Source organism: Hemicordylus capensis, chromosome 6, assembly GCF_027244095.1.
Source record: "Hemicordylus capensis ecotype Gifberg chromosome 6, rHemCap1.1.pri, whole genome shotgun sequence".
Taxonomy (NCBI): Eukaryota; Metazoa; Chordata; class Lepidosauria; order Squamata; family Cordylidae; genus Hemicordylus; species Hemicordylus capensis.
In genome coordinates this window covers 93,418,393-93,441,646 of record NC_069662.1, presented here as the reverse complement: position 1 = coordinate 93,441,646, position 23,254 = coordinate 93,418,393, and the positions used below count along the sequence as shown (strand labels likewise).

At 43.7% G+C, this 23,254-nt stretch overlaps 1 protein-coding gene across 7 annotated transcripts in view; it reads left to right on the top strand.

Moving 5' to 3' along the window:
- The window catches only part of ITGA9 (integrin subunit alpha 9), a 391,432-nt gene that overhangs the window by 128,615 nt on the left and 239,563 nt on the right, over positions 1–23,254 (top strand). For all 7 annotated transcript variants that reach the window (XR_008309811.1, XR_008309810.1, XM_053261579.1 and 4 more), the window contains one exon: positions 3,481–3,641. Coding sequence is in view for 5 of the 7 variants with exons in the window: in XM_053261579.1 (XP_053117554.1) it covers positions 3,481–3,641 (161 nt within the window). In the remaining 2 variants the exon portion in view is untranslated. The remainder of the gene's footprint in view (positions 1–3,480; positions 3,642–23,254) is intronic.

Genomic DNA, 23,254 nt, shown 5'->3' with positions numbered 1-23,254 from the left:
TGAGAATGGTTCATTGATGGGATCCCCCATCAGATGGGTGCTCTAAGCACTCAACTTTGTGTCTTCTTGGGCTGCCGCAGGCTGCGTGCCTGCAACAGATGGGTTAAGGGAGTGCTTGCTCCTTTCACATTGGATAAGAGCTGGTCTTAGGAACGGTGTTAGGCTGGGCTGGAGCACCAGAATCCACATGGATCCCGATGCTCCACATGAGCAGCCTAGCCTAGCCCAGACTAGGCTGCTTGTGAGAACAGCCTCAGTGACTGACATCCTGACTAACGAAGTGCACCTTGTAAAGAGGAACTGCAGGATCATGACTGGGGCTTGCACACAACTCCCTCAGTCCCTTAATGGGCTGTTGCACAAGTAGGCAAAATATTCCTGTTCTGCCTGAGTTCTGGAAGCGTTCTGGAAGAGAGGTAACATGTTGCTAAGAGTCAGCAGTGTGTTTCCTTCTTCCAGAGCGCTTCTGGAACGTGGGCAGCATGGGGACATTTTGCCCACTTGTACAACAGTGCACATGTGGAGAGACTGGAGGAGTTGTGCCTGCAGTTGCTCTTTAGATGTGGACTTGGTTAGTCAGAATGCCAGCCAGTGACCACCATGTGGTTGACCACCATTTGGAGGGGTGCTTTAAATTGCTCCAGCTATTTAGATGAGAGCTGGTCTTGTGGTAGCAAGCATGACTTGTCCCCTTAGCTAAGCAGGGTCTACCCTGGTTGCATATGGACAGGAGACTAAAAGTGTGAGCACTGTAAGATATTCCCCTCAGGCGATGGGACCACTCTGGGAAGAGCATCTAGGTTCCAAGTTCTCTCCCTGGCATCTCCAAGATAGGGCTGAGAGAGATTCCTGCCTACAACCTTGGAGAAGCCTCTGCCAGTCTGTGTAGACAATACTGAGCTAGATGGACCAGTGGTCTGACTGAATATATGGCAGCTTCCTATTTTCCTATTGAAACAACCTGGTGAGCTGTTTTGTGTGGCACAATTCATTCTGCACTTTGAGTGCTTTTTTCCTCTACATTTTTTCTTGCATTTAAGTATTTGTTGTGGTATGGAGAAAATTGTTCTCTCTGTGTGGCGAACCACTACGTGCAAACAGCTCACCACATAGTGACAGCCACAGTGTAGAGTGATCTAAAAAGTCCTCTATGAAGTAGCTGTAATGCAGACCCACACAAGTTACCCACAAAGCTGAATGCAAGCCACCAGCTATGAATTGAGGTTAGCAGATGTTTGACAACCCCCTTGTTTTCCAGTTCTAGGCAGACAGCAAAAACTGTGGTTTATTGAGCTACTGGTGTGGCACTGTACATGGACAGTGAGCTGTGTTGAGTTTATTAGGCCAAGTTGTGCCAGCCTGGCATAAAGTATGCATTGGGCCTTCATTGTAGAGGTCTCCTCAGCTCTCAGATGATACTTTTCCAGACAATGCAATTAAAAGGGGGGATATGCCAAGAGCATGCCCATTGTGATGACTTTAGCAGGACGTCCTGACTAGGGATGTGCACGAACTGGTTCATGCACTCCGGAGGTGGGGGTGGGGTCTTTTAAGGGGCAGGGAGGGTGCCCTTATCTCCCCCGCCACTTCCCCCCCGCCAGTGCTATCCCCAACAGTGTTGGTGTGGGGCTGCAGCTTACCTGCTTGCAAGCGTACCTGCTTGCAGCCCCAGTGAACTTCGTACTGGAAATGGCCAATGCATGTGCACCAGAGAGATGTTTGGATCCAGAACCACCCACAGATTAATTACCTGTTCCTTCTGGTGAATTGTGACTGCATCCAGAACCAGCAGATCAAAATAGTCTCCCGAGTTCCAACCCCGCACAATAAGTACCTCTGTCTTATTTGGATTCAGTTTGTTTGTTACCCTTCATCCAGCCCATCACTGCCTTTAGGCAGGCCTCCCTTTAGGGAGGTCATGCCTTCTCCAGATGATGTCGACACAGAGAAATAGATTTGGGTGTCATCAGCATTCTGATGACCTTTCCCAGTGGCTTCATGTAGGTGTTAAAAGGTATTGGTGACAAAATGGAGCCCTGGGGGACACCATTTAAAAGTTCAGATTTTGAAGAGCAACAATCTCCAAGGGGCACTATCTGGAATCTGTCAGAGGTAGGAGCAGAACCTACCTAGCAGTGCCTCCCACTCCCAACCCCCTCAGAGGCACCAGAAGGATACTATGGTTAATAGTATCGAAAGCTGCTGAGAAATCCAAAAGGACCAACAGAGTCACTCTTCCTCCTTCAATTCATAATTGGAGATCATCCATCAGGCTGACCAAGGGAGTCTCCATCCTATAGGCCACCGGAAGGCCAGTTTGAAATGGGTCTAGAGATTTCACATAATTGCCCAAGCCCAACTGTAGTTCAGCAAGGATTCGTTCCAGTTTCCTGTGTCTGGTGTTTAAAGAGGCATAGCTGAGTTAAAATCTAATTCTGCAATTATTAATCTTGATCTCCTAATTGTTGTTTCAACCTTTTAAATAGAAATGTTCTACTTTATTTAGATAAGATTAGATCCAAAGGAAAAGGTAACAAAACACAAACCAGATCTGACTAATCTTATATATACCCTAATTATGTAATTAGCGACACAAATACCGGCAGCCACTTGTTAACTCTCACGTACACAACAAGCAGTTGAATCCTTTTATTCCTAATTATCTGCAGTGCTGCATTTTCTGCTTTTATGTTAACATTCTTATCTTAATAGGAAGTGCTAGTGAGGTACCACATTTTATACTATTAAGTCCAGCTTTTACAAATGCAGGAAGTGCGGGGAAACCTCTATTCAAAGGGAGTGCCCTATGCAACCCCATGCTGTTGATGCCTTGGTGCCGCCTTGGTGGGCTTCCCAGAGGCATCTGGTTAGCCATTGTGGGAAACAGGATGCTGGACTGGATGGACCTTTGGTCTTATCCAACAAGGATCTTCTTATGTTCTAATTGATAAGAATGGCAGTTGCATATTAGCAGTGAATTTGCATCCATGCTACTTAACATTCAGTGTACTTGTTATCAAAATGTTAGGTGCTGTTTGGTTGGGTTGATCTTCTTTATTGTTAGCACATGGTGCTGGGTATGGAAGTTAAAGTCTGCATTTCTTTAGAACAGGCCAATACATTTTGTGACCCAAATGCAGCCCACCAACGTGGCCTGATAGGGGTGTAACAGTTTCCTAGTTTTGTAGACCTAGACAGGTTGAAAAACCAGGAGGTTTATGAAACCTTTGGTGGATCACCTTACATGATTGGTGGGCTATATTCAGGTTGGTGGGTCACAAAATATGCAGACTTGCTCTAGCATGTTGATTGGTATTTTTTATCATGACACTTCTATTGCTTTGTAACCTTTCTAGTTAACACTAGTTTTCACAAGGTGATCATGAAGGTGGTGCAATTCTAAAACAAACTTCAAACACACACTTCTAAATAAGTGATGGTTTGATTGAAAATAATCTGCCTTTATTATTATTTTTTTAGGGTTGAATTATAACCTGACAGCAGATGTGATGAAGAAAGAAAAGGGCGATCCAATAAGGGTTTACTTTGTCTCTTCTGGAGAAGCCACAGGTCAGATCACAGAGCAGATGCAGCTGTCATATATGCAGGAGAAATGCAAGCACTACAGCGCCTACGTGAAGGTCGGTCAGTTTCTCCCCATATTTTGTACAAATCTATTTGTATTGCATTTCCAGTTGTTGCCTTAAATTAGTCAGCATATAATTATTCAGTTATGATGGACCTGGAATGTATTTACCATCACTGAATTTCTTAGGTCACTAAAAAAAGGCCTGAGAAGGACCTTTAAAAAAAAAATATGGAAGGATCTGAGGCTCTTTTGCCATTCACTAAAAGCATGCTGCAAGTGGTGGAAAGAAGAAATATCTTCCCCAGTTAAGATATTTTCCTTTTATCATTAAGAAAAAGGTCTGGATACATCTATAACTACAGCATCAGCTGAGGAAAAGATGCCTGAATTTTCTGCAACCACGACTTAAGTTTGTCTGTTCTTTGTACAAGTCAGATGTCCAGGAGGATCCAAAACCAGTTAGTTCCCCCATGTCTGTAAATGTGTCTGTTCTGGCATTGTTTGTTCTAGCTGATTTCCTTCCTCAAGTTCATATCTCTAACTAGCAGGTTGGTTTTAATCCACATAGGCTTAATTGGCATGTTGTGAGGCAGAGAACCCGTCTACAAACATCATTATTTGACAGCAGTTAGGAACTGATGACATTGTAAAAGATGCGGCTCTTCAAGGAACTGTTTTTCCTTTTAGCTTGAGAGAGAGAGAATCCATTTGCTCCCTCTCTGCATTCTTTTCCCAAAGTTTTGTCAGAGACCACCAAGGAGTCACTCTTGTCCTAATAAGATTCCTCGCTTGTGGAGATCTTCACATGCCAACTGTAGAGGCTGTTCTTGCAGAAAGCCAGACAAACAATCAGAGATATGTGGTTTCTTATTCTGTTTTATTTTTGTTTAAAATCATACTTTTTTTGTTCACCTTTAGCAAGCATCAATGCAATTCATTTATCAGAACGATTTATAGGTCACTTCATGGAATTGTTACTCAAAAGTCTTGTCAAAAGATCTTCTGTGCCAATCATTGTTGAGAAGCTATTTTATGTCCTTGGGGTGGGGGGAAACCCTGCAGGTCTTATTATTGTGAATGTATCCCTCAAAGAGAAATATATGTCTTATTTTGAGCATTTATCATTTATTCCTAGATAATTCTTTCTTTCTTTATTAGCATATTTTTATACCGCCCAAAACCATATTTTTATACCGCCCATATTTTTATACCGCTCTGTGAGTGTATGTTTCAGGGAGATTAACCATTGAGGCTGTTCTCACGAGCATCCAAGCCCAGGTGTAAGCAGCCAAGCCTGTGCTTGGCTGCCTGTGAGAATCTCTGGGATCTGCTTGGATCCCAGTGGTGCTGTGGCACTAAACCCAGCACCGCAGCTCAGCTCCAGGATCGTGTGTCAGCGCAAGCTACTTGCTGACACAGAGATGAGCGCCTAGAGCACCCGTCCCCTGGGGCAATTCCCCAGTGCACTGCATTCTTCACATGGTGCACTGTGGGATTCATGTAGCCCAGGACAACCAGTCCTGGCCTGTGTTCACCAGTGCTGCTGGGAGCAGCGTGGAGAATAATTTGTGCTGCTCCCAGCAGTGCTGGTTGTGTGGGTGCATGGCTTGCGTGCCGCCAGGGCTTGGAGTAGTCATCTGGGGGAAGGTAGGTTGGACCCTAGGAATTGTGGTTCTGTAGATATCAAGAGGCAACCAGGACAAATTTTATTATTATTGTTGATCAGTGAAGTGAAATGTGAAAAGCCATACAGTCCTTATCACTATGCTATATGCAATACAGAAGGCTGGTTTTTTTCCCCCAAGCTAGGAAAATTGCAGAGATGTTTATTTGCGTGTGTAAGGAAGAATGTAAAGTGATAGGAATTCTATGGCCTATGCTCTAGTGGGAGGAGGTGATGTTGGCTGTCTGACGTTAGAAACATGAAAAAGCTTTGAAAATCCAAATGGGCTGGATGAAGGAGTAAGGACTGCTTAGCATTTGTTGCTCTTTTATCAAAGTGGCCAGGGAGATACACATTCCCTGAATGCCTACCTTTCTCCATATAATTGAAATGAGAAGGGCTGTGTTCTAGCACATCCTGAGAAATTTTATTTTTATGTGTCTTGAGATAATTTTATGCTCATTCCCTTAAATTTCCTCTGCATGTTTACCCAACTCTGCAGCTTCCTCTTTGTAGTGATTTGTCTCAATATACATGAATCAATCATCATTTTTCCTTTCTGAAAATGTATATTTGGAGAACATGTGGCATGGGTTAGATTATGTGGATGCCTTCTTAAGACAATGGATGGGGTCCAAAAGGCTGTACATGGACTTCTGTTTAGCCACTAGAACATCTCAGCCCCAGCCCCACCTAAAGTAGCCATTAGGACCAATGGAAAAAGCCATTTCTTTGGGAGACAGCTTCCTATTTTTGTACTTGTAAGACTATTTACACTTGGAAGGAGAGAGGCCTATCCTTGTTATTTGGCTTGTACTGGGAAGTCAGTGGGTGGAACCAGTTACTAGCCCATCAGTCCTTGCTCTATGTGACATAGGGCCTTTCTTAACAATTAGCTGCTGACCTGGGCAAGTTGAATGAGTAAATGAAATAATAACTTTTGTGCTTGCAGGCCTAGCATTGACTTTGTTAAATTAATGTTTACTGTTGATGTTACTAGCCACCTAATGGCGCAGTAGGAAAGTAACTTGCCTAGGGATCAAGAGGTTGTTGGTTCAAATCCCCACTGGTATGTTTCCCAGACACCTATATTGGGCAACAGTTATAGAGGAAGATGCTGAATGGCATCATTGCATACTGTGCGGGAGATGAAGTGAGTAAACCCGTCCTGCATTCTACCAAAGAAAACCACACGGCTCTGTGGTTGTCAGAAGTTGACACCGACTTGACGGCACAACTTTACTTTTACTCTATTGATGTTACCCTGTTGGATGTGTTGGACAATTAGTAATGCAATCAAGTTGTCACTGACCGAGAAAAGCAAAACAATATTCCACTAATGTTCCCCATCTATACCATTAACTAGCTCTAGCAACAGCAAATTTTTATATTGTTCACCTTGGTTTCTGCAATTCAGGGGCGTAGCAAGGTTGGAGTGGGCCCAGAGACAAGATTTTAAAATGGGCCCCCCCCACTCAAAGTCCAGGGCCTCCGCACACCCCAGGCCCCCAAGGATTTAAGTCTGATATTCCAAAATAAGTATGCTGCCTGGAAATACATTTCACTGAATACACACACGCACACGTCACAATATATAGTGATATACATTGAGTACTATACATTCGTTTTACTTTTAATGCCTAGAACACACTAGAAAGATGAATGATTAAAATGGGCCCCTCGCTGCAGATTAGCCAAGGAGACTTTCAACCATGCAGGGTGAGCCTATGTTTGTTTTCTCAGAATTCTGAACAAATTCAGTCAAGTTTGATTCCAGGAGGTTTTTCACAGGAGGCTTTTAAAGCCCTTTAACACACATCTCCTCTGGAATAGAGGTGCTGCACTCACATGTTGGCCAGATTTACCCTGAAGTCCCTGCAGGTTATTGGGGAGCAGTTCACACACAAGAAAAATAAAATAAAATAAAAGCAGAAGACATGCTTCACAGTTCTCACTCAGACCTTCTGGGTTGCAAAACAACTTGAACATAAGTGCATTTATAAATGAGTGAATAAAATAAATATAATACTGTTTCTTCCAGAAGTTTTTGTAATTTTCTGCCATGAAACAAGCCACTTATAGGACTTTTTAGATAGTTTTTTTTAAGCCAGCAAATTTTCCAAGCTGTTTAAAAATAAATATTCAGAGACTTCTCAGTCCCTCCCCCCCATATCAAAGCCCTATGGCAAGCAGATCCCTATATATCCGGGTGGGGGGGGGGTGGGGAAGGTAACCACAAAAAGGAGTTCACACGCTACCTGGCAGCAGGGGGTCTTCTGCTGCAAAGAACAGTGGTGGCCACTCTGGCTGCCTCCTCCTTCCTGGCTGGCTTGGGCCCTACTGGAGTTCAGGCTTCACAGAGGCCTACACCAGACCTCCGTGGAAGCCCCGCCCACCCGCCAATCAGCTGAGAGGCGGGAGAAAAGGAGCTCTTTGCAGCTTGTCTGCTCCCTGGATTGCCGGCCAGGAGAACAAGCTGGAGAGACGGCGAACAGGGCAAGTGGCTGAGGGTCCTTGGGGCTGGGCAGGGGGCAATGGGGAGTCACGTGAGGTGCCTCTGGGGGGCCCCTCCAGGCAGTGGGGCCCCCAGACAACTGTCTCCCCTTGCCCGATCGTTGTTACGCACCTGCTGCAATTAAACCTAAAAGCCCGAGTTTTCTAAGCTCTTAGTTAAAGCCAGATGTTAAGAGAGGCTAAGTAAGAACTTGAATGCAATTTCAAAATACACAATTTTTCATTTTTTTAAAAAAATACAATGTGGTGGTGTAATAAATTCTGACTAAGCAGGATATTGTTAGGTTAAATGGACCATGTGTATCTTACAGTGTAACATCCTACTTTTTGTTAGGCTAATTATTTTAATTGAATTTTGCAATCTGCAGCAAACCTCCCAAATCTTAGGGTTTTATAGTATTTCTGCTTAGGGTGGTTGTTCCCAGTTCTGCAGTTATTGGACTTCTAAAAATAACCACCATGAACAACAATAATTAACTTTCCATTTCCCAATGTTTTTTATTATTTGGGTGTGCCAGTGCTTGGTATATTGAAAGGGACATACTTCCTATCTATGTGTGTTTGCTTTTTATTAGAAATGATCAAAATCAGTTCCAACTTTAGGGCAAAAAACCAGCGATCAGTTATAGCAAACAGGTCCGATCTTGTTTTTCCTCTTTAGGAGTGTCTATTTCTGTTGATTCTTCCCTTAATGATAGTTAGCAAAACCAGTGTTCCTTATAGCAGGAGGTGCCAGCAACACGGCTATTTGCAGACAACTTAATGATTTCTATGATCATACCTGCTATTTGAGTTCAAGAGTTTGAATCCAAATGTGCACAGTGCTTTGTTGGGAGGAGGCTGCATACTATTAATTTATGGTGTCAGCAACCTAGAGGCTTGAGCTAAGAATTTTAGGTTCTAAAGCTGAGCACTGGCCAAGTTCAGATCTCTGAGTTCTTTTCAGGCACAGAAGATAATTGGGGTGTGCAACGTAAATTGCTGCCTTGGCAGGCAACATGTAGCCCCCAGTAGAAATACTGGGAGTCTGCCTTTGCCTGATCAATAGAGCTGTAGCTTTGGCTGGCTGTACTTCAGGTTCCAGTTTCTCCAGCTCCAGACACTGAAGTCAGTGAACCTAGAGTAATAGAATTTTAGAGTTGTCAGGGACTTGGAGGTCCAGCTCCCTGCTCAGTGCAGGAAACTGCTACAGCATCCTTGACAAATGGCTGTCTAGCCCAGGGATTCTCAGCGTTGGGTCCCCAGATGTTATTGGACTTCAACTCCCATAACCACAACCAAAGGCCACTGGGGCTGGGGGTTATGGGAGTTGAAGTCCGATAACATCTGGGGACCCAACATTGAGAATCCGTGGTCTAGCCTGTGCTTGAGATGGAGGACACAGTTTCCAAGTCTAGATTTGGGATACTGTTGCCCATGGCACCAGACTATCCTTGACATATGGCTGTGTTCGTGAAGTTATTGGATTGGATCTAAAGACTATAAGCAGGAAGAGAACAGCTGTGAGCTCCATTCTGCAAATTATTGCACAAGTGCAGTGTGGCACTAGGTAGATTCAATAGCAGTTTTCATTATTCTGCTTGTGAAGAGCAGAATAATGAAAGGGCATCTTTGGATTTAGGTTCACTTCTTGCATGCCATTATAGCACCAAGTGTAAAGTAGCCTTCCCTTGAACACTTTCTGCATGCAGAAGGGCACCTTTTGGATCCAACTCATTGTGAGTTGTAAGGGGGATGTTGTTGTTGTTCTTGCAATCATACTATTTCACAGTAGAATACTATTGTACACTATTAAACAAATTGTGTTTTACCGGTAGTAGGGGTAGCCTTTTGAGTCAGATAGAGGAAAATGTGGTACCTTTTAAAGACTACCAAATTCATTGTGGTATAAGTTTTCACAGAGTAGAATCCATTGAGAATTCTATGCCACAAAAAACTATGCCACAATAAATTTGTTTTTCAAAGGTGTTGTGGGACTCTTAATCCAGTTGAATAAATGTGTAGTCTCGCTCGCTCTAGATCTTGATCTCAGTTTCTTCCCCTTCCCCTTGCAGGAATCTTTTTCAAGATGTTTTCCTACTAAACCCTGGAGCATAGTCCTGAAATGCACTTTATCACCTCCTAAAACATAATGAACACACTCATTGTTCACTGACCTTCCTAGGAGCTGAGTGTGATAAACCTCTTGTGGGAATTGATACCAGGTTGTTAATCTTTGAAGATAAAGTCATGATGTGCTGCTGGTCATTCAAAACAGAAATGAAAGATAATATCTCTGCACTGAAGCTGTGACTGTACTGAGTTGCACAAAGTTCCTTTGAAAACAATAGGAATTATATTTTTGTATCCAGTATCACAGCCTTAGATTTTTCGGCACTATAAAATTTTCAACTATAGAAGTATTTTTAAAAAAATAATTAAATATGCAGCTAACCATTCTATTGCCAGGCTATTGCTCTCCTATGTTCTTATCCTAAAATGCTAGGGCCTTTTGTTATCTTAAAGTGTTTACAATCATTTCACAAAACATTTTTCTAACTTAACACATTATTTTAAGTTGGCACAAATGCCTCTTCTCCAGCCAAATCATTCAAGTCAGTAGCAAGATATAACAGCTGCTTCTTTCTGTCTGTCAAGTTCAGAGCCACGCTTAACCCTAGACTTCGTGGCCGAAGTCCAGGGCCTCCACACCCCCAAATCCTCTTTCGCCTGTCCTGGGTGGTGTGGTCGCCATGCTGTGCCGCTGGCCCATGCTGCACTGGATGGCTGAGCCGTGACCTCAGCTTCAGTGACAGAGGAGGGGGAAAATATGTAGAATGGGAATATGTTGTGTGTTGAAATGTTTCTGCTAATGCATATTTGCATAAATAGACCTGTTTTATAGTCTTACCGTCTTGTGAGTTCAGTTGCTGTTTGTGCCCTCAAGAACTCACATTTTAAAAATACTGCACCTGTCATGGTGTGTATGTAGGGAGATGATGCTTAATTTGTATTGGGGGGGCTCGGGGGGAGGGCTCCAGCGGTGGGGGGCCCCTCCAAAGGCTTTTAGGTCCAGGCTCCACAATTACCTAGGTGCACCTCTGGTCAAGTTTGCTCATTAATGACTGAAATAAAGTTTGACTGACCTTCTCTGTCAAAATGAAATTTGAAATTATTTTGAAAATAGTTCAGCTTTCTTCCAGTGATTATATTGTTTGATACATTGCTCTACTTTCCCAAATGTTAAGAAGTACCAGGGACAGCAGCTACCAGGTCTGTTTCTTTGACAGGAAAGAGAACGGGCGTTTTTCTGAAATCATTTTATTTGCATGTGGCATGGTCTACTATTCACAGCAGAGTAATGTGGTGAGAATTCATGAGTGGACTGTACCATTTCAGACTGCAGGTGGGGACAGCAGCTTTGAATATTTCCTCCTGTAAAAACAACTCCCTGCAAGTAAAAACAGTTTATTAGGGGAAAGGATTCTAGACCAGTTCATTTTGTTCTGGTTTCTGTTTGCAGGTGGCTTTCATGTAGGAGAGCATTCAAAATTGTGTTCCCCCACATGCTGTCTGAAGTAGTACAATCCATTCTAGCAGTTCATGTAGATCACTAACTCATTACCACCTCATTCTGCTGCATGTGAAAACAAAGTGGGAGAAAGCAAGCGTTCAGACAGATAATACTAGTCTATAAAGCAGCATCCGTTCCCACACCCAACCCAAAAATATCTTCCTGGAGACCACCATCCCCCTCCTACTTTTCAACCAGCTAAAAAACACAGATTTGTTTCTTCTTGCTGGCCACACTGCAGCTACAATCTGTTTTCTCTCCAGCCTCTGCCTTATCATCTGTGGTGTGCCCCACAACCTTCTAATGCTTATCCAAGAAATGTCTTCCAGCTCACAAAAACTGTTGAACAAGTATCTTCAACAGCCTCTAGAAACATTTAACTTATTTCCTAAACAGAGATAGTCAGTTTAACTCAAGACTGTCTTGAATATTTGCTGGTCATAAAGGTAAAGTGTGCCGGCAAGTCGATTTCAACTCCTGGCACCCACAGAACCCTGTGGTTTTCTTTTGGTAGAATACAGGAGGGGTTTACCATTGCCTCCTCCTGCGCAGTATAAATTGGTGCCTTTCAGTATCTTCCTATATCGCTGCTGCCCAATATAGGTGTTTCCCATAGTCTGGGAAACATACCAGCAGGGATTCGAACCGGCAACCTTCTGCTTGTTAGTCAAGCATTTCCCCGCCACAGACATATTTCTGTGGGAGTAATTAGCAAAGGTGACTAAAAATTAGGGGTAAATGAATTCAATAGAATAAAAGGAAATGGAGCAGAGCAATTATTGTGGTTTCAGAAACTGGGAACAAAGAAGATTCGTTTTCAGTATTTCTGTGACTGTGGCTTGACTTTTTATTTTTCTGATGTTTTGCTTCAGACATGGAACATAAGGTTGTCCTGCCCAGTGGAATCAAAGTGTTAAAACCTTTATTACAAAATTACCCCTTTATTACCCCTGCTAACTTGGCAAAGAGGCACCTTTTAACGTGGTTATTCTCTTTATTTAGCAGGGGGAGAGTAACTGGCCCTCTCCACCCCGAGCACAGTACCTTCAGTGACTGTTGCTGGTGTCTATCTGATGTCTTTTTTTAGATTGTGAGCCCTTTGGGGACAGGGAGCCATCTTCTTTATTTATATTTCTCTGTGTAAACCACCCTGAGCCATTTTTGGAAGGGCGGTATAGAAATCGAATGAATGAATGAATGAATGAAAAACTAGCATAGAAATTGAAACAAAATCTTAACATTGTTCTGTTGTTTCCCCAGCTAACTCTGGATTCTACTCATAGCCCTAGAAAATTATAAATAGAAGAAGTGGGGCGGGGCCCGGGGAAATTGTTCAACTGAATTTCAAGAAGAGAAAGCGGTGTTATTTCTGTGCATTGATAAATAGTCCTGATTTGTTTCATTCTCTAGTTAACACAAGGCTAGTTGGTGGTGATAGTAATAAACTTATCATATGATTCCAGTGTTTATTTTAAATGACCCCTGCAGCTTTGCATCCAGGCAGCAGAACTAGTAGTTGCTATCAATCGTTTCTTGTCAGTTCTCAAAAGCCAGGCCCTCAAAGCAGCTTCAGTTGAACACAGTCCACAGTTAAATCAGACACAGCATTTATGTTTTCCAGATACTCTTATCTCTATGGTTTGGCAGGATGTCTTAAAGAGCCCCATGATGCCTTTAACCATTAAGTCACCATTGATTCCACATAGTAGAGATGATGGACATCTATTATTGCAATTAAAGTTAACTCTAGTCCTAAACATTTGCACCAGTGAAACTATACATATGACGAAACAACTCACTCTGGGGGAATTTAGTTATCTATGGCCTCGTTCTCATGTTGCACACATGGAGATCATTCACACAATCAAAAACTGTGTTCTTCTCGGGTTTGGGAGCTGTGTGCTCCCAGTTTTTGATTGTGTGGAAGCAAGATAGGAGGAAAACCTGGGTAGCTCTTCCTCCTATCTAGCTTCCACACAATCACTTCTACCCAGGGTTTCCTCTTATTTTGCTTGCAAAGAATAAAAAACTGGGAGCACACACAGCTCCCAAACCCGGGTAGAATACAGTTTTTGATTGTGTGAATGACCTCATGGTGCACTGAGATACTCTGCTTCATGATAGCCAGTATTGTTCCATTCTATAAAGTAGAGTGTGCCATCAAGTTGGTGTGGACTCCTGGCGACCACAGAGCCCTGTGGTTGTCTTTGGTAGAATACAGGAGGGGTTTACCCTTGCCTCCTCCAATGCAGTATAAAATGATGCCTTTCAGCATCTTCCTATATTGCTGCTCTCCGATATAGGTGTTTCCCATAGTCTGGGAAACGTACCAGTGGAGATTCAAACCAGCAACCTCTGGCTTGCTAGTCAAGTCATTTCCCTGGTGCGCCATTAGGTGGCCCTCCATAAGGGGTATGGGGAAAAGATGAAGCATAAGTTCTTGCTACCGAGGGGTTCTCACAGTATCCTGGTAGCATGGGAAAAAGCTAAGCTGTATCAGCTCCCATGCTGTCAGAGTAAGGTAAGACGTTGGCCTTTATCATCTTGCCAGGCAATGTTTTATTGCACATCAGTGCAGATGTTGATGTAGAATGTGTGACCAAATGGTTGTCTGGAGCCATCCAGTGTATCTCCTCATTGTAATAGGTCAGCTACAAATATGCTAGTGCAGCAAGCCTTCAGAACTGGTAATCTAAAACAGCAGTTTAGATTGCATTGTCTATCTATCTATCTATCTATCTATCTATCTATCTATCTATCTATCTATCTATCTATCTGCTATAGCCTTACAATCTGGCAGTAAAGATGGGTTGTGAGACTGCACAAGAATGTATTTCAAAGTAATGTTTCAAATATGAGCATGGATGCAGCTGTATAATTGCATGGTTCACTTTTTGTGATCTTCTTATTTTGTGGTTTTATTAATTTATTATATACTTTGGGGCACATTTATGGAAAAACACCTTATATGTTTAAAGATGCATACATTTAAAAATCATGTAAAGCCATTTACTTCAGAGTACATCCATGCATCGTTGTCCTCTAATCAATACTATATTCAGAGGTGCTCTAACCCCCGGACCTTGGGACCCTGGTCTATGGCCTCCATGGTCCGGGGAGGGGGCTCCAAATGGCTGGGGGCCTCCTACAGCCACCCCGCGCCTGACTGCTGCACTGCGGCTAACCTCCGTCCCGTTTTTTCAAACAAAGCTGCTGCGTGGCCAAGGGGTTGCGAGCCGAGTAACTAACCTCCTCCCCTCCCCTCTCCTCTCCTCCCCTCCCCGGCGGTGGTGATTGAGGGAGTGGCCGGGGGCACATCCTTTCTGCCCAGCAGCAGTTGTGAACTGCGCAGGCACGCCTTGCAGTTCACAGCAGCTGCTGGGCAGAGAGGACGTGCCTTGTGGTCTCTCCCCACCATTGCCGCCACTGGGGGTGGGGGGAGGAGGAGAAGGTTGACTACTCAGCTTGCCCCCTCCCCTGCAGCCACCCCTCGGCCGCGTGGCAGCTTTTTTTTTTTTTAAACACTTAGGTTAGCCGCAACAGAAGCTCCCCAAAAGTAGGTTTCGGGGGCCTCGTGGTGAGGGGGGGTGTCCTGGTGAGTGGGGGCCTTGTGGAAGGGTTGGTCCAGGCACCAAAATAATCTAGGTGCACCCCTGACTATATTGCCCAAATTTCACTAAAGGTTATGCAACTTTGGAGGCTTACTTCCTCATAAATTTGAGCTTTATAGAGAAGAATAACTACTAAAGGTGTTGCGAAGTTTACAGTGGAGGGTTGTAAACTTCAAGGAGTTTTATATTTGTATATGTTTATATTAAAATGTTTACCTTTCTTCTTCTCTTCAGCATAGACTCCCAGGGTGGATCACAATCAATTAAAAACATTAATACAAATAAATAAAAACAGGAAAAAAAACTTAAACAGCAGCATAAAACAAAATGACAGAGAGCATAAACCAAATACAATTCATTTGTAGGCTGCATCCGGCCAGGTTGCAAACATGAATGCTTGCCGCAATTCTACTACTTATGTTTCCTAGAACACAAGCATGTTGCTGAGCATGATGATGGCTATGGCCAAATGTGAAATCTGAGGCCTACAGTTTCCACAAGCCCTCAGTTTGCCCCCTCACCTTGGTACTTTTGGGGAATGGATGGCAGGGAGCCTCTAGGTCCTTTGTTCTCCAGGTGAGCAAGACTCCAGGCTCAGTCCCAGCAGGTGTTCTTCAAAATAAGTCATTTTATAGGGTCTGTTCTGAATTGGGCTGGGGTCAGTTCACCCATCTCTACCAAGTGTTACATTACATTCAGCCTGCCCCCTCTCCCCACTACACCACTACAATTTCCAGGAGTATCACATTTAGTGAAAATCTGAGGATAACTGAGGGTTTTTTTTACTTTTATTCCTAATGTATTAATAACCATATGTTCTGTGCTGGCCTGAGTAGGGTGGGCTTGCTTATGATGTGACTGGTAATGAGACAGCCATCTCAGGTGGTGGATTGACAGCCATTTTATTTATATCTGTCTATCTGTCTGTTGCTGGTCTAACCTCTAGACCAGGGCTTGGCCAAACCACCCCCAGCTGCCTCTCTCTGGCCAGGAACAGGGTTGGGAGAGTCCATTCATATGTGAGGGGTAGCAGTTAGCAGAGTCCCCTGCCCCCCCCCCCGAAGTGATCTTCCTTCCATGGACAGAAAGTGGAAACTAAGGATGTGGAGAAAAAGTCTAAGAACATTCTTCAATGTTTCCTCTTGAGAGGGAGCCCAAGAATCTCTTCAAATTTCCCAAGTTTCCCTTTAGGGAAGACCCTGCCATTCTCATTTGATTTTCACTTTGAAGAAATTCTGGTTCCAGCTCTGGAAACTAATTTGGTAAGGTTTAGTTTGGAAGGTATAATGGCAGGAGAGCCTGATTCTTTTCTCTGAATAATCACAAGGAAACTTGATCATCCAAAATGTTTTGCTCTTATTGCTTTCACTCTGTGCGTTTTCCCCATTTCCCCCATCCTGCCACTGGATTTTGCATATCATTTCGAGCTGTAAGGCAATTCTCATGCTTGGCAATTAGTTCTGTCTCCAAGGAATAAAGATGCAGGGATTTTGGTGCACTGTCTGCCAAACATGATTAGATTAAAGTTAGGATGCAGGCTGTATGCCCAGTAAAGGGCAAGGCCTGTTTGGTTGGCATTGTACATTTGGAAACTGTGTGCCTGTGTGAGGCAGAGAGGGGAAAGAGGTGAAAGCTTTTAGTGGCAATTACAAATCTTCAATATAATAAGCATCTGTTTTTCCAACCCAGTTGTTTTGTGATGTCATTATCAGTTTCCTCAAGTTAAGGAGTGTCACAAACTGGATTAAGGCTTGGATTGCAAATGTCATCGAACAACAAAAATTCTACAGAAATAAAAATATGGTTTTATTTCTAATTTTCAAACTTTTCCTTGTTAGGACTCCCAGCTATGCATAAAATATGCCTATTTACATTTTCAAATAATGGAAATTTATTTATTTATTTATTTATTTATTTATTTATTTATTTATTTATTTATTTGCTTGCTTGCTTGCTTGCTTGCTTATTTATTTATTTATTTGCTTACTTACTTACTTACTTACTTACCCATCCATCCATCCATCCATCCATTTAACATAGATATAGATATAGTGGGCTTAACAGAAACATGGTGAAACAGTGAGAACCAGTGGGACACTGTTATCCCTGGATGTAAACTCTATAGAAAGGACAGGGAGGGATGCCTTGGAGGTGGAGGAGCACTGTATGTTAAAGAAGGGATAGAATCTAACAAAGTAGAAAACCTAGGTGGACCGGAGTCCTCCACAGAAACCCTGTGGGTGACAATACAAGGCCTGAAAGGAAATGTGCTACTGGGGATGTGCTATCACCCTTTGGATCAAAATGCTGACAGTGACTGGGAGTTGCAGCAGGAAATCAGGGAGTTCTCAAGGAGAGGCAGAGCAGTAATAATGGGTGACAGTCAGGAAATGACAAAGAGGTCAAATTTCTAGATACGTTAGATGACTGTGCCCTGGAACAGTTGGTCTTGGAACCAACCAGAGAGAAGGCGACCTTGGACTTAATTCTGAGTGGCACCCAGGACCTGGTGCATGATGTCAGTGTCATTGACCATTTAGGGAACAGTGACCATAGTGCGATCAAATTCAGCATACATGCGGGGAGAGAATCACCAAGGAAGTCTAACGCAACCACTTTGAATTTCAGAACAGGAAACTTCTCCAAAATGAGGAGTATGGTGAAAAGAAAGCTCAAAGGGAAAATCAGGAGAGTCACTTAGCTCCAGAATGCATGGAGTTTACTCAAAACCACAATATGGAAGCCCAGTTAGATTGTATACCCAAAAGGAGGAAAGTAACCACTAAGTCCAAGAGGATGCCAGCATGGCTAACAGGTACTGTCAAGGAAGCCATAAAAGGGAAGAAGACTTCCTTCTGAAATTGGAAGGCCTGTCCAAATGAAGAGAACAGAAAGGAACACAAACTCTGGCAAAAGAAATGCAAGGTGACAATAAGGGAGGCGAAAAGAGAGTTTGAGGAACATTTAGCTAAAAGTATCTAGGGGAATAACAAAAACCTCTTTAAATACATCAGAAGCAGGAAACCTGCCAGGGAGGTGGTTGGACAATTAGACAATGAGGGAGTGAAAGGGATTATTAAGGAGGATATGGAGGTTGCAGAGAAGCTAAATGAGTTCTTTGTGTTCATCTTCATGGCAGAGGATACTGAGCATATACCTGTTCCTAAACTAGGCTTTTCGGGGATGGGGGCTAAAGAACTGATTTAGATAGAAGTGACCAGAGATGATGTTCTAAACTGTCTGGAAAAAATGAAAACTAACAAATTGACAGGGCCGTATGGCATCCATCCAAGAGTCCTCAAAGAACTCAAATGTGAAATTGCCTACCTCCTTACTAAAATATATAACTTATCCCTGAAATCGGGCTCTGTAGCGGAGAACTGGAAAGTAGCAAATGTAACACCGATTTTCAAAAAGGGATCCAGGGGCAATCTGGGAAATTACAGGCCAGTTAGCTTAACGTCCGTTCCAGGCAAATTGATGGAAAGCATCCTCAAGGATAAAATTGTAAAGCACATAGAAGAACAGGCCCTGCTGGGGGTGAACCAGCATGGCTTCTGCAAAGGTAAATCTTGTCTCACCAACCTTTTGGAGTTCTTTGAGAGTGTCAACAAGTATGTGGATCAATGTGATCCAGTTGACATAGTCTATCTGGACTTCCAAAAAGCTTTTGACAAAGTTCCTCATCAAAGACTCCTGAGGAAACTTAGGAGTCACAGGATAAGAGGACAAGTACATGTGTGGATTGCTAACTGGTTGAAAGACAGGAAACAGAGTGTAGGTATAAATGGAGAGTTTTCACAATGGAGGCATGTAAGAAGTGGGGTCCCCCAGGGATCTGTCCTGGGACTGGTGCTTTTAAATTTATTCATAAATGATCTAGAAGCAGGGGTAAGCAGCGAGGTGGCCAAATTTGCAGATGATACCAAACTCTTTCGGGTAGTGAAATCCCAAATGGATTGTGAGGAGCTCCAGAAGGATCTCTCCAAACTGGGTGAGTAGGCGACAAGGTGGCAAATGCGGTTCATTATTGGCAAGTGTAAAGTGATGCATATTGAGATGAAAAACCCCAACTTCAAGTATACGCTGATGGGATATGAGCTGTCAGTGACGGACCAGGAGAGAGATCTTGGGGTTGTGGTGGACAGCTCGTTGAAAGTGTCGACTCAATGTGTGGCAGCTGTGAAAAAGGCCATGACCTCTGCCACAAGATGTGGTGATAGCCAACAACCTGGATGGCTTTAAGAGGGGTTTGGATAACTTCATGGAGGAGAGGTCTATCATCAGCTACTGGTTGAAGGGCTAAAGGCCACTTCCAGCTTCAATGGTAGGATGCCTCTGAGTACCAGTTGCAGGGGAGTAACAGCAGGAGAGAGGGCATGCCCTCAACTCCTGCCTATAGCTTCCAGCGGCATCTGGTGGGCTACTGTGCGAAACAGGATGCTGGACTAGATGGGTATTCTTGGGCCTGATCCAGCAGGGCTGTTCTTATGTTCTTACTATGTTCTTATGATCAGTACATATATATTTGTGCCTAATTTGAAATTAGTGGGACTCCAGTGAATATTTATGGAAACTAGGAACATCTGGCTGCCAGTTTTAATTCCACTGAGTGTTAGTGGTTGTGTCAACACAGTCATTAATTTCATTATTGGTATACCAAGAGTATTATAACTATTATCAAAGTGACTATGGGTTTGAGATTGTGAGCATTTTCCTTAAATAACTTACATGGAATCAGTACCCTATCTTCCTGGGATTGTTATTTGGCTGATGGCAGAAGTGAAGTGTGAGGAAAGGAAAGAGTTGCTAGACTGTGAAGGCTTGCTATAGTTTCTCATCAGAATGTTTTTTTCTCAGTGGCAAAGCTCAGTTCTAAAAAATGTGATGCTCTATTAAATAGTTCATTGGAGCATCTGTAACATATCTTTTTCTTTCCACTGAGAAACCATCAGTTACAGAGGAAACTGCCTTATAACATCAGGTCATTGGTTCATCTAACTCAGTATTGTCTGCGCTGACTGGCAGCACCTTCTCCAAGGTTTCCGGCAGGAGTCTCTTCCAGCCCTACCTGGAGATGTCAGGGATTGAACTTGTTGCATGCAAAGCAGATGATCTACCATTTAACTATGACGCCATTCGCAAAGGTGGCACATATGGATCTCCCATCCAGTCATTGACCACACCAATACCTGCTTGCTTACTTAAGCAGGCTGAGTGTCTCATGTGCCCTTAGACCGTGTTGTGAAACCCAGTAGTTCCCTCACATATGGGATTGGGAGATGTTCTTCCAGGAAAGAGATTGACTTTTTCAGGCAGGTTTGTACCTGGATATGTAAGACTTTCAGCATTGATTAATGATTTCGGTGGACTTTATTCTCCAGAGAGAGACTCCCACTTAGGCTGGCAAGCTGTTCTTGGGAGATTTGTATAAAAAAGGGAATAGGGTTTTAAATTACCAATCTTTGCTTTTTTGTATATCTATTCACAGTCACAAATACCCAGACCATTGTAGTACATGCTCTTAGAGCACACAGAAATAGGGAAACGCTGACCTATTGCATTGTTCAACTGGAATTTTATAAATGCAGCATGTAAGACCAAAGGCACATTGCTGCCTTGCCAAGAATTACGACTGCAGTTAAGACTAGCCATACAGATTCAAGTCTAGTTTTATATCCTTTGAATTTGTTTGTTTCATTGCCCCAGAAATACGCCATATTTTCTGCCTGCTTCAGAAACTGGTGGGGGTAGTATTTCCCGTTTTCTTCTTTTTGAAAAACGTTATTTACATAAATGTGCTATTAGTGAATCTTGTACATCTGGGCTAGCCAGATCATTGTGAAGAACGTGCTGGGAGTCTATTGTACCTAATGTCCCTCCTGGCTGAGGCTGAGCGGCTGTAAAAATGTTAACTAAACAAATGCAGCATTTTCCATCCCCTTGTTCCAGTGTGAAGAGTTCAGCTCTCCCTCTGGGTGCACATGAGCCAGGAAAGACTATGTAGTCAGTGAGTACAAAGCTTGAATCTGTCTCTTGATTGATGATTTAGGTGATGGGGGGTGGAGAGCTGCTTTTCTCTTTTAGAATATTCTAATTTATGCAGAATTGTGTTACGATGAAGCTTTGCAATGAACCAAATGGAGAGGGGTGTATTTACTGCCCAGTAATATCTTAGTACAGAAAACTAGCTTTCTCCTCCCATCCCCACACTGAATCATCAGTCAAGGGACTGACTCAATCTTCACACTTGCTGACTAATGTCTGTATTCAGACTCCTTGGCCTTTGTTCACATTTCACGTTACTCCATCTACATTTTTCTTTTTGATCTCATTATAGTGGTCATGTTCAGACATCAGGGCCAAATCATTACTTGGTCATTGGTGTACATGCCTTAGGCTTGTGGTGCTCTTATTTTCCTCCAGTCATCTGCTTTGATTTACTCAATCATTTTGAGCAAAGCATAGTTTCCCATGATATCTGAATGTGAATGGATTTTCCCATTCGGACATCATGGCAAACTATGCTTTGCTCAAACCAGGGAGTAAGAAAGTCAGTCGGAGCATGTGAAGGGGAGGAGGGAGAATATGAGCGCAAAGCTTTTTCATGGTGGCCAAACCATAGTTTGGCTGTGCTTTATGAACTGGGACACTGTGAGGCTATTCACACGATGGGAGAAACTCGGGCTAGCGGAGGCTAGCCCAATTTTCTCCCATCGTGAGATCCACTGGGCTTGGCTGCAAGCCCGGTGGTTCTTAAGTGGGTAACCTGCTAAAGTACCCATGCCCTTAAACCAGGTTCGCTCCACAAACCTGGTTTTTAAAATCGTGGCTTTTTAAAGCCACAGCATGACTCCACACCAGCGTGGCTTTAAAACCCTTTTTTTAAAGCCACGGCACAGCTCTGCACTGTGACAACTCACGAGGAGACCCCCGACCGGGAGGCTGAAAAGCAGCCTCCCGGCTCGGGGAGTCTCTCCAGCATGCCCTGTGTGCTCACGCAGGGCATGCTGGAGCTTCCGGGGGCCACACGGCCCGTGAACGCTCAAACCCCCCCTGGCTCCGTGACAGAGCCGCCAGTTGTGTGGGCGGCTGCTGACTGCTCGTCTGTAGACGACTGACTGCTCATCTGCGGGGAGAGCGGGCTAAGCCCATTCTCCCCGCTAACCCTCTCCAGACGGATCCCACTGATCGTAGGAACCATCTCTGTGTCACTTTTCTGTTTAAAAGGTTTAGACAGAACCTTTAAGAAAGTTTAAAACAAGTAGAAGCAATTATGGGCATACATAAGCTGTTCAGCTGTGAGAATCAACCGTTTTGTTCATATATTCATCTGATCTTTTGCTGCTTGCTCCTGATTATGCACAGGAATCACAGGGTGACACCTCTGGCAATTGTTGAGTGTCCAGTGCCCCATCAACTTATTCCTAAGGCCCCTTGGAAAGGGTCAGATAACCCCCAGCCAGTAACCATCAGCCACCAGCTAGGTGGCCCTCCTCCCCTCTATTTACTATGAGGCAAATGGATATTGTGGTGATGCGGTGCACTCCCTCCCTCCCTCCTCCTCCTTTCCTCCTTTCTCAGTCTCACCACCTCTTTTTCCCCAAATGTCGGCAAGTGTGAGAGGAGGTAACACATCACCACAATAGTGATGGTAACTGGGCTATGGGCAGCCCAGTCTTTTGCCCGCCTGCTCCCTGTGTGCAACATGACCACCTATCTATCAGGAGCTTTCTGGACTGGAGCTGAGAGCCGTAGGTGCTGTGAATGGTTGCCCCTTGTGGCAAGCAAATTGCCAGAACTGCAGCCTGGAAGGTTTGCAGGCAGGGGCGGATTTAGCTTTTGCCACCCATAGGCAAAAAGGCTTTTGCAACCCTTTTACCTTAAACAAAAAAGGTTTGGCTTTTTTAAAAAATAAGGTAAAAGGGGGGACTTTCTCCTTGCCCACTCTACCCTTGCTACAGTTACTGCTGCCCACAGAGAGAGGTGGCAAAAGAGGGGCAAAATTTGTTGCTCCTCAGATTTTACCACCGTAGGCAAATGCCCCTGCCTCTCCGTTAATCCATCACAGTTTGCAGGCTTTAGACTGGCTCTGCCCACTCAGGCTAGGTGCTAGCAACTGGATCTTTCTGAACAGGAAGGACTGTAAATGGCTTCGTGTATGGACTGGGGCTGTGCCTGAACAACATGGTCTCATTTTCTATGATGTTTTATTTTCTATGACTTCTAGCTTGACTTTGATTCTGACTTCCAGCATCCATCCTTACTTCTGGTTTGATTGTTGGTTCTGATTTATGGCATGACTGCTCAGTTCTGAACCCTGA